This window comes from Choloepus didactylus, chromosome 5 (genome assembly GCF_015220235.1).
Source record: "Choloepus didactylus isolate mChoDid1 chromosome 5, mChoDid1.pri, whole genome shotgun sequence".
Classification (NCBI taxonomy): Eukaryota; Metazoa; Chordata; class Mammalia; order Pilosa; family Megalonychidae; genus Choloepus; species Choloepus didactylus.
Window position 1 is genome coordinate 59,696,442 of NC_051311.1, and position 17,310 is coordinate 59,713,751.

The window sequence follows — 17,310 nt, forward strand, 5'->3', positions numbered from 1 at the left end:
TCATGAGACTGGGGCGTGTGTGTGTGTGCACGAGTGTGTCTGTGTGTCTATGCATGTTTGTGAGTATGTGTGCTTGCATGTGTATGTATCTTTGTGTACACATGCACATACAGGAGAGAGCCAGTGTGTGTCTGGAAATCACATGGATTTCCAGGTGTGTACCTTTCAAGATTGGAACATGCAATTCTCCATCTACACGTCTTGTGCCGTATGTGGTGGTATGGATTTGGCTGATGAGAAACAGTCTCCTATTTCCCCATATGTGATCCATCAGTGAGCCCACGTGTTGTAGGTGTTTGGACGCACCAGGAGAATGTAGACGGGCAGGTAAATACTTACATAATAAAGTAATTACTTGTTGGGTAGATTATAAAGATGATATGATCAACCTCAACTTTATGGGGATAGGTCTATTCCTTCAAATAAGAATGGATTTTGCTGATCTGGCCACATACTTTTACACAGTCACTCTGCCATGGATGACCCACCTGTCAGCTCTAGGGTGCAGGACACACCCCCGGAACAGAGACAGGTGTGCAGCCTGGATTTCATTAGTTCCAACACCTTATGATCAAACAAATAAGCCAAGCTGTAGTAATACCACCTTGAATTTGCTTAGACCTTTAAGTGCTTTTCCCTGCCTCATTCATTCAGTTAATATTTTCTGAGCTGCTACTTCTTGCAGATGTGGCCAACTCACAGCAAACTGGGTGGGCTAAGGAGGACAGGGGATGTTATCCCCCTTTTGTCTCAGTTCATTGGCTCACAAACAGAACTAAAATTCAGGGCTTCTCAGAGTGTCTATGAGGCAGACACTTCCCATTCTCTTGCAAGCGTCTGCCCATGGACACATCCTTGAGATGTTACTTACACAGAAGTCCCTGGGATCCCCGAGAGAGAGGCCAGAGGGCCTCTCTAAGATGCCACTGCTCTCCCCTCCTAGAGTGGCGACAAGGGAGTGGGGCAAGGATGATCCTGCAGGATGAAGACATCACCACCAAGATAGAAAATGACTGGAAGAGGCTGAACACCCTGGCCCATTACCAGGTGAGGCGAATGTGGAGGCGGGAGAAGCTAACCAGTGAGACATCCATTTCCTGGGAAATGTTATCCATTTCCTTGGATAACAGGATCTCTCCAAGGCGAGACGCCAAACCCTAAGTCCCCTTCTTCACCAGCACTTCATGTTTCCTTCCCAATTTTGGGGAAATTGATGTCACCCAGCCAAGAAAACCCTGTCCCCTTTGTAGATAAGATGCTGGCATGCATGCTTCCTGCAGGGCACGTGCAGAATCCCCAAGAAAAGCCCCTTCCTTAGAAGTTCCCTGAGCGTTTAAGGTAAGGCTAGGTGGCCTCCAAGGAAAGCATCAGGATGGAGAAAGCTAGTGAGGATCTCTTGCCAAAAGTCACTCCAAGGGCAAGCCACAAAACAGAATACTATTCAGTGTTCAGATCTGTGTCTTGTTTCCTTCCATGGAAAGCTGACAGCCTCCAAAGCTCCCTAGTCCTCCAGCGAGGCACCTGTTGCCCTTTGGACCAAGTTAGTCCTGATTTGTCCTTATTTCCTGGGGTGACAGAGTTCTGTGCCCATGCCCTTAGAAGCTTTTCCCCTATAGGTGCCAGATGGTTCCGTGGTGGCTCTAGTGTCCAAGCAGGTGACAGCCTATAATGCAGTGAACAACTCCACAGTCTCCAGGACCTCAGCAAGTAAATACGGTAAGATGTCATCAAGCCGTCCTAGGAGGAGAGGCTGTCCTGAGCAGCTGTCATTATAAAGGCAGCACAGATGGAAGGCAGTGGGCAGATCCCAGATCCCTGGGGAGGCGTTGGAGGGAAGGCGGGTGTGGGGGTCAAGTCAGTCTGACCATAGGCGAGTGGGGAAGAGGGCTCCTCGTTCCAGCCTGTAACTCTGATGCAGAAGCAGGACCTTCATCCCTGAGAAAAAGAAGAAAACCTTAAAATCTTATCTTCACAAGTGTCTTACAGTCTGTAAGATGCTTTCACTTTTGTGATATCCGTGATCTCATATCGTGTTCATAACAATCCAGCGAATTAAATAATTATTATTTCCTCCTATTATGTAGATTAGTAAATTATAACTCAGATGCAAAGAGGCTAAATGACTTATAAAGGTCACACTGTTATTAAGCAATTGAGCAGAGGTACAAACTCAGGTCTAAATCAGCTGTGGTGGAGGGGAAAGGGCCCTGGATATGGTACAAGATCAGAATACAGCCCAGTTCCGCCCTCATCAGTGTGCTTTGGGGCAAGTCACCTGACACCGCGAGCTGCTGTTTTCTCATCAGTAAACAGAGAATGGAAAAATTAGCTATTTCACAGGGCATTTTCTGGATAATATATAGAAAAACAACTAGTCTGGTGCCCACACACATAGGACGATTGTGTATCTTCCTTTCCTGTTCAATACTCATTTACCCCTCCCCACAAGACTGGAGTTTCAGCAAATACGTGGGAAGAATCGGCTCAGGCCAGAGAATAGGGTAAAGGTTAGCAGGTCAGAGTTTATTAAGGAAGGCAGGCTGCCTGCCCTTAAGTCTGTATTTAATTGGCTGTACAGAACACATCCTGAAAAATGACTTGAGAACTTTTACAAGGAAAAGTAGAAAAGTACAAGCTTACATTTTTACAAATTGAATAATTAAGACTGACATGATGCAGGGTACAGGAAGGAGGGGGAATCCGAGTGGGTGGACTTAGCCACGGCTTCCCGGACGTGATAAATTTTATCGCAAACAGGGAAAGGCATCCCAGTTTGGGGGAATGTACTAAACCGAGGTGAGGTGATGGTTCCTGCAAATTGCAGAAGGGGAAAGAGGATAGTTGGCCTTGGCTGGAGCAGGGGGTGTATTTTGAGTCCCCATGCCGGAAGCTGAGTGGCCTCACACACGGAGGGTCATTGCATTGACAGAAAACATGATCCGGTACACGGGCAGTCCCGACAGCCTCCGCTCGCGCACTCCCATGATCACCCCCGACCTGGAGAGCGGAGTCAAGATGTGGCACCTGGTGAAAAACCACGAGCATGGGGACCAGAAGGAAGGAGACCGGGGAAGCAAGATGGTGTCTGAGATCTATCTGACACGACTGTTGGCCACAAAGGTATCGGACTTCATGGGAGGATGTGGAGTGTGGGAAAGGGCTTCATCACCCCCCAGAGATGCCAAATCCCTGGTGTTTGTGCTAGCACCCCTCTATTCTCGTCTTCTGCTAAGCAGTCCCAGGACTCCTTCCCAGCATAGAGCCTCAGAATCCTTCCCAACCCAGTGCTGCAGGCAAACTCTACCAGGGTTGGCACATGAGCTTTGTGTCCACCCCTTCCCTATGCCCTTTCTTGAATAGAGGGACACTAACCACAATCTCTGCACATTCTCCCACCACGCCTTATAAAAGAATGAATGACTTCATCTCTGGAGTGTCATGTCCAATCTCTAGCAATGAAATTTGGTCTCCATCAGTGAATTTCCCGACACAGTTTCTAAGGCCGATTCTGGGGACAGTTCATGCTTGTAGTTGGTCTTTCACTCCTGGGACTGGGCTCCCCTCTCCTCTCTGCAGAGCCAAATGAGTAACTGTTCATTAGCCACTGTGAAGAGTGCCCAAACAAAACCAGCAGATTGTGTTTGTCTGCTCTGACCAAGTGAGTTATTCATTAGCATCTGTGAAAAGTGCTAAAATAACACCGCCAAAGGGTGTTAAACCAAACCATGTTGTTGGCAGAGGAAAGCTTACTTATGTCCAGTCGTCAGCGTTATATGTATTTTCCACGTGCAGGGAAAATTTAAATCTGTGAAAGAGACAGATGCAAGGGGGGGAATAAAACACTGAGTACAGGGGCTTACCCAGTTTCACCCAAGCAGGCCGCTCTCTGTCGTCCCCTCCCCATCCTCTAAGCTCCTGGCTGTGTCTGAACCCGCACCCCCTCCACAGGGCACGCTGCAGAAGTTTGTGGATGACCTCTTTGAGACCATCTTCAGCACGGCCCACCGTGGCTCTGCCTTGCCCTTGGCCATCAAGTACATGTTTGACTTCCTGGATGAGCAGGCCGATAAGCATGGCATTCACGACCCGCACGTCCGCCACACCTGGAAGAGTAACTGGTGAGTGAAGGGTGGCTCTGCCCACCATCCTGGGACTCCCGGCCTCCACAAGAAGGGCTGGCCCTGCTCTACCTTTGCCAGCAGGGACTGGGTGCAGGCCTCTTCTACTATTTTTGTCCTCATTTCCTCTCTCACTTACCTCTAGCCAACTCACTCGGTCCATCCTTCCTTTCTATCAATCAATCATTTGATCATTTAAAACATTTATTGAACTATCTAAATGAGCAAACAATAATAAGCATGTTGTCCTCAAACCCTCTTGTGTACCTGTCGTGATGCTAGATACCGAGGACACGTGGACTAATAAGACGTGGTCACTGCCTTCGGTGAGCTGCCAGGTGAGGGTCAGAGACAAAGGAGCCAGCTGTTTGGACACGGAGATAAATGTGACGATAGAAGATGTATGTGTGCTACTTGATTGTAGAGGGCAATTTCTAATGGTGACTCTTAAGCTGAATTTTGAAGCACACCTAGGAGTCCTCTTGGCATCTAGGTGAACAAGGGGTATTTCTATTCTATTCCAGAAGCTGTAGTCTTCCCTTCCCACAAATTCCTTTTCCATGCTCCCTTTGGGGAGGAGACCTTCCCACTACTACTTTGTCTTCTTTTGCAACAACAGATTTCTCTAAGTGCTAACTGACCCTCTAGGAGCCCCTCTCTCCTATTAACATACCTCATCCTTTACCTTCATCGGTGCCTAATTTGAGTTTCAGGGTTGAAACTGCAAGGTCAGATGCTAGTATTGAATCCTTGCTGTGGAACTTTGCACAAAGCTTGGACTCGATAAATATTGATGAAGAGGCAGAACCAAGATGGTCTGTATTTGAGCGTTCTACGTCGGCAAAGCTGGCTTCTGTTTAGTCCCATCAGTTCCAGAATTGCCTCTCCTTAGCTTTGCCACCGTGCCTGTCCCAGGTCATTGGCCCGAGGCAGCGTGGGCCTGTTGCCCAGCACCTAGCAAGGGCTAGATGAGCCTGACTCAGGAGGCACACCAGGCACCCTGAAAACTAGTGTTGGGCCCCAAACCAAAATGTATATTAAGACAGAAACCAGGCTGTGGCACTGAAACTTTATTTAGAGTAGCCTGGTCTGGCACCTCATCTCCTTCACCTGGAGAATGGGACACTCTCTGCTGAAATTGGGAAGTCAAGCAGCAGGAACAGGGCACTGGATGACTTTATAGAACTGAAGAGTGGAGTTTGCACCCACATTGACTCTTGGGTGAGAGAAGACCTTCCACTGTGGAGTTCTTCCAACCTTTTTGAACTAAAACTCTTAGCATCGGGATTCCCCACTTAGTGCCGCAATACTGCGTCAAGCCCATTTGCTGTTTCAAAGCTCCTGCCCAGATCTGCTCTCTCCCACTGCCTGCCTCCAGGGAAGATTGTGCTTATTCTCCCAGACTTCTTACCGTGCGTCTGCAGAGGCTGTTCAGGGGGCATGTCCCCAGCCTACCCGGGCTGCTTCTGTCTGTCACTGAGGGTCTTCCTAATGCCTGCCCTACTTGAACAGCAGCAGCCTGTGGAATATAAGAAGTGCTCTGCCCAGACATTTTGGTCCAAAGCATCCCTGCGTTCTCTAAGTAACCCATTACAAGTGCATCATCTGAAATGACAGCTAAATGATTTGCTTTCAGCCCTTACCTCCTGGTGGGACTGCCAAGGATGCTGGGGAGAAGAGCGAGCCTCCCTTCACACCAGCCCTTGCAAGCACTCGGTTGTTATCCCAGAGAACTTCAGTACTGCATGAAGGAAAGCAGGAAGTAGATTGTGGTCCCGGGCTCCCCTTCCTTCATCAAAGGACACGTCCTCTGTCCCCGAGTGGTCCCTACCTTGGGTCAGAAGCCCTTAGGCCAGGGATTTTGAGGGCTGCATATAGATTTAGAGTTAATTGTCCCTGGTTGAAAAGAGATTGTTTCCTTATTCCGGATCCAAGTTGAAACTTCCCCTCTCCCCTCCCCCTCTCCCATGTCCCCCTACCTTTTCTCTTTTAAATAAACCTCCTGCTCATTTAGCCTGAGTGGCTGCAATCAACAGGAGATTAGTGCCACCACTAATGTTAATAATATGCTAATATTTCATTAGGCAGGAGCCTTGGGTGCAGGGTGTCTTCCCCGTTTGATTTGCCTGTCAGCTCAACTGGGTTAAGGAGGGGGAGGGGAGTAGTGTTGGGGAAAAACAACCAATAAGGATAAATATGGAATCCCAGAGTCCGTTTTCTGGGTAGTACTTTTAGAAAAAATAGGAAAATGTGGAAAGGAGACTTCAATAGCTGGGGAGCCGGGACCCCTTCATTCAAGGACCAGGCCCTGCCCATGGCCCCCCATCAGGAAGCCTGGACAGCGGCAGTGACACTCACACCTGCTGATCACAGCTCTTGACACTGTTCCTGGAGGGGAGCAGTGTTTCCTGTTCTGGATTTCCTCTGATGAAGGAGGTGCTACTTACCACTGCTAGATCCCAGTGTTTTCATGTTCAAGACCTGTGTGCAAGTGGTGGACATTTTTTTAGTTAGTGATTAAATATCTGCAGAGTAGGGGGAAAAAAAAAACCAAAGACCTGTGTGCACACATTATAAGAACCTAAAAAATACTTGTTGATGGATTTGCAACCCTGAATGCAAGGTCTTACTAGATTCATAGCATTTGTTTTATGTGTATGTCTGGGCTGCTGGGAGATGCAACAAATATAGAAATATGGCACTTGCTGTATTGAAATCATTTAATTCAAAGAGCTCAAGTTCTAAGAGGCAAACCAAGCACGTAAGAACATAACTATTGCCAATAGTGAAAACAACCACCAAACAACAATAAAACATTAGGAAAACTGGCAGAAGGCAGAGGTGTGGGGGCAGAGGAAAGGAAATGAGTGAAATCTTGCTTGGCACCACCCCTGCCCCCTAACCTGGGTCTTGGCAGGTGGGATAGAAGCCATAGAAATTGGAGGGGCAGACTGGGAGAGGGGCAGCTAAGAGGTGAGGCCAGTTTCTTCCGATGCCCTGGTATACCCTTTCTTACAGATAGTAGACCATACTGTATTTCTTTTTTCTCCTCTTTATCTTTGTTTATGCTGATTCCCTTACCTGCAATACTTTCTCTTACCCCTTCCTCCAGACTTCATCCAGCTAAGGAACACCAGTGCATCTTTTAAAACTCAGGCCATCAAGTGCCATCCCCTTTGAAGGCTTTCCCACTACTTCCCCTCTGGGTAGACTTGTTAACACCCCCCTTTGGCCCATATTGAACCCTGCAATTCTTCCATTCCAGCACCTTTAGTTCTCAGAGCAAGTGCTTGGTTGTGTATTCTGTCTTCCTTGTGACCCCCACCAGAATGCAGGCTTCTTAAGGGCAGAGGATGTGTCCTAGTTGTCACTGTATCCCCAGTTCCTATTTCCACAGTAAGTGTGATATAAGTTACCTGGAAGAGGTGAGGGAGCACCATGGGAAAGGTGAGGTGGCTGAATGTAAGTTTTGAAGTATGCCCACTTAGAGATGCTAAATCTTGAACAGCTACAATTAAACTGCTCAACCCCAGTGCCCACTGCAGGAATAAGACGATATCAGCAGGCTGGGAAGGAGGGTGTGACCTATTCCAAGTCATACATTGGATGGGCAGAGAATGAGATATGGAGCATAGATTCCTAGCTATCTCCTTAAAGTTTTCCAACATGATATTCCTTGTGTCAGGCATGGAGTCAGGCAGTAAGTAGAGAATTGGGAATTCCACTTTACAGCACACATCACGGACCACTTCTTACAAGGTCTTGTGGTATCAGAGAAGATTATGAGCCCTGCATTTAGACAGAGCTGGGTGTCAAGCCCAGTTCTAGTACCCACCAATCATGACATCCCATCACTGGCAATCCAATTCTTGGCATATAGAAGGCTCTTAAGAATGGGTTGTTCCCTTGCCTTCTTGCTTTTCTCCAGAGACTGCCAGCGAAGTGCCAGGCCCACTCCCTAGTCTCCCCTGATGGTCTGCCTCTTCCTTCCACATAGCCTGCCTCTGAGGTTTTGGGTCAACATGATCAAGAACCCCCAGTTTGTGTTTGACATCCACAAGAACAGCATCACAGATGCCTGCCTCTCGGTGGTGGCCCAGACCTTCATGGACTCCTGCTCCACATCAGAGCACCGGCTGGGCAAGGACTCCCCCTCCAACAAGCTGCTCTATGCCAAGGACATCCCCAGCTACAAGAACTGGGTGGAGAGGTGAGTGCTGGGCCAGGGAGTCCATTCAGTTCCATCGTTGGAGCAAGCATCTTCCCTTGACTGGAGATCTCCCTCAGTCCCCCCAAAAGGCTGATTCTTCCAGACTGGTCATTCAGAAAGCCTGATCCTAGAATCACAACACCCACCACCCAACCCCCAGTGGTACTGTCAGCTGAGACAGGACCCAGGAAGCTTGGCTAAAAGTTGGCACTGTGCCCTGTATCCCCGCATGGAAGGCCCCGCATCTTAGTGGCTGAAATGCCTTCTGGCATTCCTGGCAGCAATCCCCACCAAAAAACATGTGATCATGAGACTTCAAGTGAAGATGAGAATAATGTCTTGCCACAGAAAGACTAGAGGCCTCTGCCCACTCTTGTGCTCCCATCCACCTGGCAGCTCTCCCAGCATTCTGTGTGAATGCCAAAATCGCTCTCTCAACCAGCTTCTCATGGCAGTCCCAGCCCCTTTACTCCCATGGGGTGAGAGTTCAATGCCATGGGCCTTGCAGCATTTTCTGTCCCAGTGGCCCTGGTCTAATCACACTGCTCACCTGCATCTAAAGGTCTCCCTGTAAGCTGTGCAGCTGGTGTTTCTTAGTACAAAGCTAACTCCCAGTGAAGAACATGAATGCTTTGTCTGGGACAGATTAGCCCCATTTGCCAAGCACCTGAGCTGTGCCCCTGGATTAAGTCTTATTTATTTATTACATAAACATGTAATTAAAAGAACAGGAGTTCTTATCCTCAGTTACATATGTGAAGGTGAAGGAGTACATGCAGAATGGTGAAGTAATCACCTAATATTACTTAAGTAGCCAAGATGACACTAGATCCCAGGCCTCTGAGCTGACTCCCAAGTCTCTTTTCCACTCTCTGTGATACTTTCAGACAGAACCTCTGCCATGTGGCACCTCAATATGAGTTAAGAAAGGTGCCGCTTCCTACCAGAGGATGTAGCTCCACACCAGAGTGCATGGTTGGCCAAGCAAAGGGCTAGTTTCAGCCCCTGCTCTCCCTCTCAGCCCGGCACCTTTATGCAGTGAGCAACCTACACAACTGTATATGGTACTCCTCCTTTTAGACTCCTTTTCTCTTTTTCCCAAATAGCTTAAAGATAGGGATCCTGGATGGAAGCTCAGACTTGGGACCTCTGTGAAGCATAAAAGGGACCAGAAATTGTTCTTGACTTGGCCACTGAAGACAAAATGAACAGTATCTTTCTGCCCCTGGTAGAGACAATTTCCGTCTTTATACTTGAAAATCACCTTCCCTTGTGCAGAGGGAATAGCTGAGAGGCCTGGAGTCCTAGCCTCCTCAGTAACATAGTGCTGCTAAAAGGTTTAATTTTGTTTTCCCTCTGTTCTTTGCCAGTCTCCCTCCCTCTTCCCACTGATGCATGTGGTGGGCTTTCAGCCTTGGCCATAGGGGACAGGGCTAACTCTTGTCCTTGTGTCTGTGTCACCAAGAGAAGCTCTCACTTCTCTCTGGTGGCTCATTCTTCTGACAATCAAGCTGCCAGGAGCCAGCCCTCCTGTGTGGTCAGCCTGCTCCTCAGCAGGGAGAGAGAGGCACGAGGCAGCAGCTGGGCTATTGGTGATCCAGGCGCTGATACAATGTCACTGTGATAGAGACCCAGGCACGGAGGAGGGAATCAGGGATGTGAAGGGCTGGGAGCATTTATGAAACATCTGCATAGAGGACACTTCCCGAATACGGCCCCTTAGTCGGAGGTGAGGCTAATGCCTGCGCCGAGCTAATGGTCTCCCTTTTGCTGGGTGCTAAATGAGATTTCTGCCATGCAGCTGCTCCAGGTCGTGAGTTACCCCAGTCCATTTGGTTATTTTTAGGAGTGGCTTGATGGTTTCCATTTCTTATCCCAGTAGTCTCTTAGCAACCAATGGCGCTCTTGGGAAAGTCGTCTTTCGCTTACTCTACGTCCCAAATTCTCATCTCATTCTGGAGTGGGGGTGTCAAGATGGAGGGATCTGGAAAAAAGCCCAGACAGGTCTGGAGGTTCAAGCCCAGAATGCTCCTTCACTTGGAGATGAATGGATCAGTTCAACTCTCACTCCCCGAGCCTGGCCTCAAAGCCTGGTCTGGTTCCCTGGTGGGGTGAAGCCAGCAGGGCAGAGCTCACTCAGGGTCCAAAGCAAGCCGGACCTCCCACCTCACCCTGCCAGGGGTACTGGCAGCCTCCCAAGCAAGAGAATAGTGGTAGAAAGCCCTCCTTTTGTGGAAGGACTGGCACTCTTCTGCATGATCTGTCCTTCCAGTGCAGGACCCAGACTTGGTGGTTCACTGATATGCTGTGCACACTTTGGGAGGGCTAAGACTCTTGACTAAGATACAGAGATTGCCCTCTCCAGCCCTCCCTTCAAAGGGTGTGGAGAGCATATGAATACAGGAGGCCTCACTAACTCTGCTGGTTGAACACATAGGTGACTGTCTCAGCAGCTGTGCTGCCTGGTGCCTCTTGGACATTCTCCATGGACCCAGCCTCCAGCCCATCTTCCCACCCTCCCTTCCATCCCATTCCTGCCTCCAGATATCCTGTGATGCTAGTGATTTGTGGCCCCACTGCAGAATCTCTGTCTCCCAAGTATTGGAGCTTTTGCTTGTGGCCAAATCTAGAGAAATAGAGATGACTCTCTGAGTTTTCCATTAGAATTAATTTCTACAGTCATCTCACGAAGCTGGACTCAACAGTGTTGTCACTGCAAACTGTGTGTCATGATCATTTGTAATTTCTACTTCATTTCCAGCAGCAGTTAAATTTTCAGAGTTTGGTAGTGCCTTCCTCTCAACATTAGCCTCACTCGCAGTCAAATAGTCTTTCCCATGTAGGAAATGAGTGGGCAGTGGGGTCACAGTCAGTCCACTGGGAATTGAACCACAGCCGGGCTACACATTTGAATGTCATCCATCACACATGTCATGGCATGAAAAAAGTGAAGAATTTTAAACATTTAAATATGCCTCCTAAAGAAACCATCCATTCAAATATATCAAACCATGACAGTCCACCCTGGGAGCAGTACTGGGGGCGAGGTATAGACATTTCATTAACTTATCCTTTAATCAATGGGTCAGACATTTGTGGCTCGCTCTCATGGGTGCACTGGGAACTCGGGATGGATCAGACTTGATCCTTCCCTCATGGCTTTCATGCTCAAGGAGGACACATGGGGCATGTACTCAACAGGCCCCACAAGCTGTGATATTGGGAGCTCGGGAAGTCAGGGCATCATTCTGCCAGGCCTGGAGAGGTCAGTGGATAATCCACAGAGGAAAAGACTTCTGCACAGGGCCTTGAAAGGTAAGTATCTGGGGACAGCAGAACATGGGGTTCTGACTGTCTCCCAGGTCTCCATCTTCATCCTTGAGGTGTCTAAAAGGATGATGGCCACACACTCTTCTCAAAGAGTCTGGGACATTTCAGACCATCTCCTTAATCACTCTAGAGCCATCCTAAAGGCAGAGATGAGACACCGGCCATCACACATTGGGGTCCAGGATCTCTGCTGGTATTCACCCACCCCATAGAGGCCCACACATGTACACCACTGCAGACTGGTCAACAGCAGTGAATTCAGCTATTCTGGGGCCTTGCCCTTGATAGCACCTCCAGAGGACTAATGCTGGGGCCAGAGAGGTGCTGACATCCGACCAGGGATGAAGAAGCTCAGCAAGGAGGTCTGGGTAAGGCTGGTGAGGGGACCCAGATCCCCCAAGCAGGCTGGGCCTCAACTGGCCTTCCAGTCTGCCAGGCTCTGGGTGGCTCCAGGGGGTTCTGGGGGGAAGGGAGTTCAGAGCACCGGTGTCTTCTCTCCTGCAGACAGAAATCCTGTGGAAGCAAGTTCAAGTACAGGGACCCAGGCTGACCTTTCCCCTCCTCACTGCACAGCCAGCTGATACCACTTGTTTGAAGTTCATTAATGGGGCTTAATTGCATTCTTCACAATCAATAAGGCTTCTCAGTGGTGGAGCCCAGCAAGGCAAGAGCAGAGAAGGAAACAGTAGTGCACACAGCTGAGAGAGTACCACAGCAGGGTCTTTAGCCTCCAGAGGGTGCTGGCCAGGGGCTGGGGCTGGGGCTGGACAGAGCCCTGGAGGGGAGTTGGGGAGGGAGCCAGGCCGGGTCAGCAAAGCTCTGCCGAGAGGACACACCCACTTAGCTCAAGCAGGACTTGGGATGAGAATGGGGCAGAATGCCTGCAAAACTCCAAGCCCCACTTCAGTCTGGGCCCCTGAGCCACCCAGCTCAGCTCAGCTGATTCAGAGCTTGCTGAACATGAGGGCAGGTGGTTGATCCACTTGTGGGCTAGTATGTGGCCACAGACATGCCCTAGTCCAAACCAGCTTCCTCAACACAACAGCAACGGAGGAGGGGCTGCAGCTTGGAGCTGCTCAGCGCAGACGAGACCTGACTGTTAGAGACGACAATGAAGAGCACGTCCCAGGGGGGGGAGGGGGCAGGTCACCCCATTACCTTTGAAGGAGAAGATTGGAACCCGTCCCTCTTCCCCCTGCACTCTGAACCCCCACCTCTATATGCTCTCTTTCTCATACACACATTGTATTAATTTCCTAGGGCTTCCCTAGCCAAGTTTCACAAACTGGGTGGCTTAAAACCACAGAAGTTCACCCAAGGTTCTGAAAGTCTGCAATCAAGGGGCCAGCAGGGCCATGTTCCCCGCTGTGGAGAGGGTCCTTCCTTGCCCCTGCTGGCTTCTGGTGGCCCCAGGCATTCCTTGGCTTGTGGCAGCATCACCCCCGTCTCTGCCCGTCTTCCCTGCTTCTGTGTCTTTTATACGGACACTGGTCACGTTGGATTAAGGCCCAGCCTACCCCGGAATGACCTCATCTTGACTTGTCTACACCTGAAAGGCCTTATTTCCAAATAAGGTCACATTCACAGGTGCTGGGGCTCAGCACTTCAAAATATCATTTTTGGGGAGACATGAGTCAACCCGTAACACACCGTCACATGTTTTCGGTATTCTTTTTGGAGAACTGGAGAGGGCTTTTAGTGCCCCGCTGCAAGGTGAGTCCTTGTGCAGGGACAGAGAGGGCTGTTTCCACTGATCCCTCCCCAGGGCTGTCACACACCCAGGGAGTTTTTATACCTGGAACGTCGTGAGTAGGATATTGGTGGGAAATTGAATTATCCAGAAACCCTGTAAAGGCAGCCACAGGAGCCCTAGTGCTGTTTGCAAAAATCCTCACAGAACCATCCATCTACCTGTGAAAGGTTTCGTAGACAGGTCACAGAAACGGCAGGCGTGTTTGCTTCTGGTGGCTGTTACACCATTTGAACCTGGACTTTTCCTCCTGGTCAGAAGCTCCGATTGTCTGCGGTGCAGAGCATAAGTGCCTGGTGGCTACAGCAGACTCAGCTGTGTTCCCAGCACTGTGTAGACGGCGCTGGCCCTGGTGCCCAAAATGAGTGAGGTCATTTGATCCGTGTTTTCCACCAAGATCACCTTCAAACATCATCCTTTTCTCGACAAATACATGTTACTTGGTGGGTGTGGGCCCATAAGGGGACAATGACACAAATCTCCTTGGAATGGCAAGGTCGGGAGCCACCGCTGAAATCCGTGAGTCTCCTGTTAGGAAACAGAGCACCGGCATCTACTGTGCTCCAGAAAGAATGACAACAGATGGAGTGTCTCCCTGGAGTTTTTATACCTGGAATGTCATCCTCAAAATATTGGTGGGAATTGAATTGTCCAGAACCCTGTGTATCAACACACCTGTTTTGTGAAGGGACAAGGGCCTTGAAGAGAGCAGGCTCTTCCGAAATGGAACAAAGGAACCAAGACGCAGGAGGAGAAGGAGCCGAGTGCCCTCAGGGGTCTGGCAATGGGAGAAGGGCAGGGAAGTGGGAGGCGAGGTTCTAAAAGAAGGTTTTGAAGGATCAGAGTCCCTATGAGGCTGGGGACAGGACTGGTTCATGTGAACCACAGGCTATCTGAGAAGGGCCCTGCTGCTAAGACCTGCCTGGTCCTTGTCACCTATCTTGGTCTTGTGGGCTGAGACTTCCCACCAAAATGTAATCAATTCCACAAAGCAGTTGGGGAGTGTGTCTTGCATGCACCTGAGTCACAAGGGACAGAGGGATACTCCCCTCAGCTTCCCTCTGCCCTGCCCTTGCCCTTGGTGAGGGCACAGGTTTCATTTCACCCCCTCTCTGCCTTCCCCATTTTCCAGACAGAATGACAGGTCTGCAGAGCAGCTACCCCAGCCTTTGCCAGCCCCAGGAATGCTCTGGCAGCAAATTGAACTGTCATTCCCTTGTAGACCCTTGAGCCTCCGGGCTGGAGTAGCACACAAGTGCCGCCCGCCTCTGTCAGCCTGTCACCCAGCTTCTGGCCTCTGATAGAGAAAGGGGGAGATGGGAAACAGACACAGGGCTTGTAGATTCGAGGTTGGGGAGGTGAGGGACATGGGCTGGGGAGATGCAGTGCCAGGGTCCAGGGCTGAGACTGTGCCTGGGCTTCTCAGAATACCCTACTATGCTCAACTGATCAAGCCTTGAGTTCTGGGGCTCTCGCGGGGCTCATCATTCTTTCCTGCACTTGCACAACCCTGCCCATGACGCCTCCTTCAATTTCGTGCCCTAATGCCTCACTCGCCTCACCCTAGTCCTGTGCTTCCCCACCCTCCCCTGTGCTGGGTTCTAATGCTCGCTTTCTCCAGGATTGAAACCACAGGGTTCAGTGGGGTCCAGGCTGGGATACTGCGAAGACTCGCAGGTTTGCTTCCCCACCTTCCTGGTGCCTCCGTCTTGACAGTTACCTGGTCTCTTTTATGTCATCCCCAGGCTCCAAAGTGCATATGAGACAGTGGGGAATGGCTGTCTTTGGGGCACTGGAGCCTTTTGGTTCCTCATTAGGAAACCGCACAGCTCCTTTCTGGCGGGGGAGTTGGTTTGGAGCATAAAATGTCAAATTGCAGAAATTAAAAATGTAAATGCTGGCTTCTAATTAACCAGTTGACAGCAGTGCACAGCTGCAAGTGACAGTGACTGATTGCCTTCTGCCAGCTTCACTCCCCAAGAAGCCCCCACCCTTCTCCCGTGTAACCCCCAGAGAGGGGAGGACATTGGAAAAGAGCAACTGCTCCAAAAAGCCTTCGGATCCTGCTGGAGGAGAAAGACCTCATATGGGGGTGGAGGTGGGGGGGGGGGGCTAGTTAGAGGGCTGCCGGGGAAAGAGTGGCCCATGGTGTGGTGTGTGTCACTGGGCATGCAAAGCAGACACCTCCAGTGGGGCTCTCCCTAACTCGTGGTCCCGCTCCTGTCCATGCTCTCCCAACATCTTGGTCCCCACCCCACCCCCCACTTCCTTCCCTCTGTGCCTCCTACGTCCAGAGCTGCAGGGGACTCTCCCTGGATCTGACCTACAAGTCCAGAAGGAAGAGAGATCACCCATGGTCCCCAGGTGGCCACAACACTAGTACCCATCTCCCATGAGGAAAGGCTGGGCGTGTGGCCACAGACGCGGTGCCGGGAGTTTCCATCTCTCCTCTCTCCTCCATATGGGCAACTCCAGCTGCTTTCTTCCCCATTCCATCCCCTGGCAGGTATTACTCAGACATCGGGAAGATGCCGGCCATCAGTGACCAGGACATGAACGCGTACCTGGCCGAGCAGTCCCGAATGCACATGAACGAGTTCAACTCCATGAGCGCGCTCTCTGAGATCTTCTCCTACGTGGGCAAGTACAGCGAGGAGGTGAGCCCCTCCTGCTCGGGGCCTGCTGGGAGGGGAGGGTGCAGCGATGGGAGGAAACCCTGCTTGGGCAGCCTCCACGTGTACAAAACCCCTACCCTCTGCTCCAGAAACGCTCTACCACCCGGGGCCCAGGGACTGTGCTCCAAAGACCGCACACAAGGCACGTTCCAGTCGCTGAGTTCTGCATCAAGCCCTGCTCCTCTTGGACATATAAATCAACCACCTGCTTCTTACATTTTTTTTTCTCTTTTTATCCATGTTTCCCCCACATCTCCCCCGATTCCTTTTCTTTTATTTTTCCATTTCACTTTCTGATCTAATTCTCTCTAAAGGAGCACCTCCCCACTCCCACGGGCACAGCCCTAAGGTCTAGTCTGGGGTGGAATAGAACTGGAATAGGACAGAATCAACATAATAGATTGGGATGTGGTTTTAGTGGCTGTGTTCTCTAGTTGGGAGACCTGACATGGTAGTTGCCGTATAGACGCTGCCTTCCTTCTGGGCTGGCGCACAGGTACTTATGGTGGTTTTCTTGGTCATGCGGCTTAGACCAAGCAGGTTCAGATCGATTCCCTGCTTCCAAGCTGCCGCATAGCTGCCACCTCCTTCCTCCCAGCCCCCCTCACTGCCTCGCCACTGAGACAGGGTCTAGGCACCCCAGGCTAAGGATGAATCCCCAGCGGGGTCCAGCCTGGTGTCCCACAGGCCATGGGCAGCACAACGCGGTGAACCTTAAAAGGAGAGGAAACCATCGTGAGTCCCTTAGTTGGGAGCAGACCAGAGCTGGCACAGGGCAAAGTTTTCACCTCTCCATGGCAACAGGAAAGAAGGAAGGATGTCAGTATAAGGTTGCTCCCGCCTCGTCTTGGCAAGGACCGTCCCATAGTTCCCAAGTGTACCCATCTACCCCCAGGTGGAAATGTCTTGTCTTTGTGAAACGACGGTGCTGAAACATAGTGGTGGTGGCCAGTGAGATGGGCAACTCCAGCTTGGTTTCCCCAGTTAAAAGTTACATTAACTGGGCCATGAAATCCAAATCTCTGGGAGCCACCCCTAAGGCCTTCAGTCTCCTCTTTTCCTTCCTCAACCCTGATCTCTGCCCCCCTGAGACCCTCAGCACAGGCTGACTCTCCTGCACCAGGCATTGGACTAAGGGCTTTCACATCTGTTATCTGACTTTATCCTCCCCACTGGCCCAGGCCAGATAGTGGTGAGTAGACCCCACATGTTATAGGTGAGGAAACT

At 50.4% G+C, this 17,310-nt stretch overlaps 1 protein-coding gene across 1 annotated transcript in view; it reads left to right on the forward strand.

Moving 5' to 3' along the window:
- LOC119535309 (plexin-A4) overlaps window positions 1-17,310 on the forward strand; it is a 175,457-nt gene that overhangs the window by 150,314 nt on the left and 7,833 nt on the right. The window contains exons 24-29 of the mRNA XM_037837742.1: window positions 944-1,047; window positions 1,617-1,716; window positions 2,930-3,120; window positions 3,949-4,118; window positions 8,116-8,328; window positions 15,915-16,065. Of these exons, the coding sequence (XP_037693670.1) occupies window positions 944-1,047; window positions 1,617-1,716; window positions 2,930-3,120; window positions 3,949-4,118; window positions 8,116-8,328; window positions 15,915-16,065 (929 nt within the window). The remainder of the gene's footprint in view (window positions 1-943; window positions 1,048-1,616; window positions 1,717-2,929; window positions 3,121-3,948; window positions 4,119-8,115; window positions 8,329-15,914; window positions 16,066-17,310) is intronic.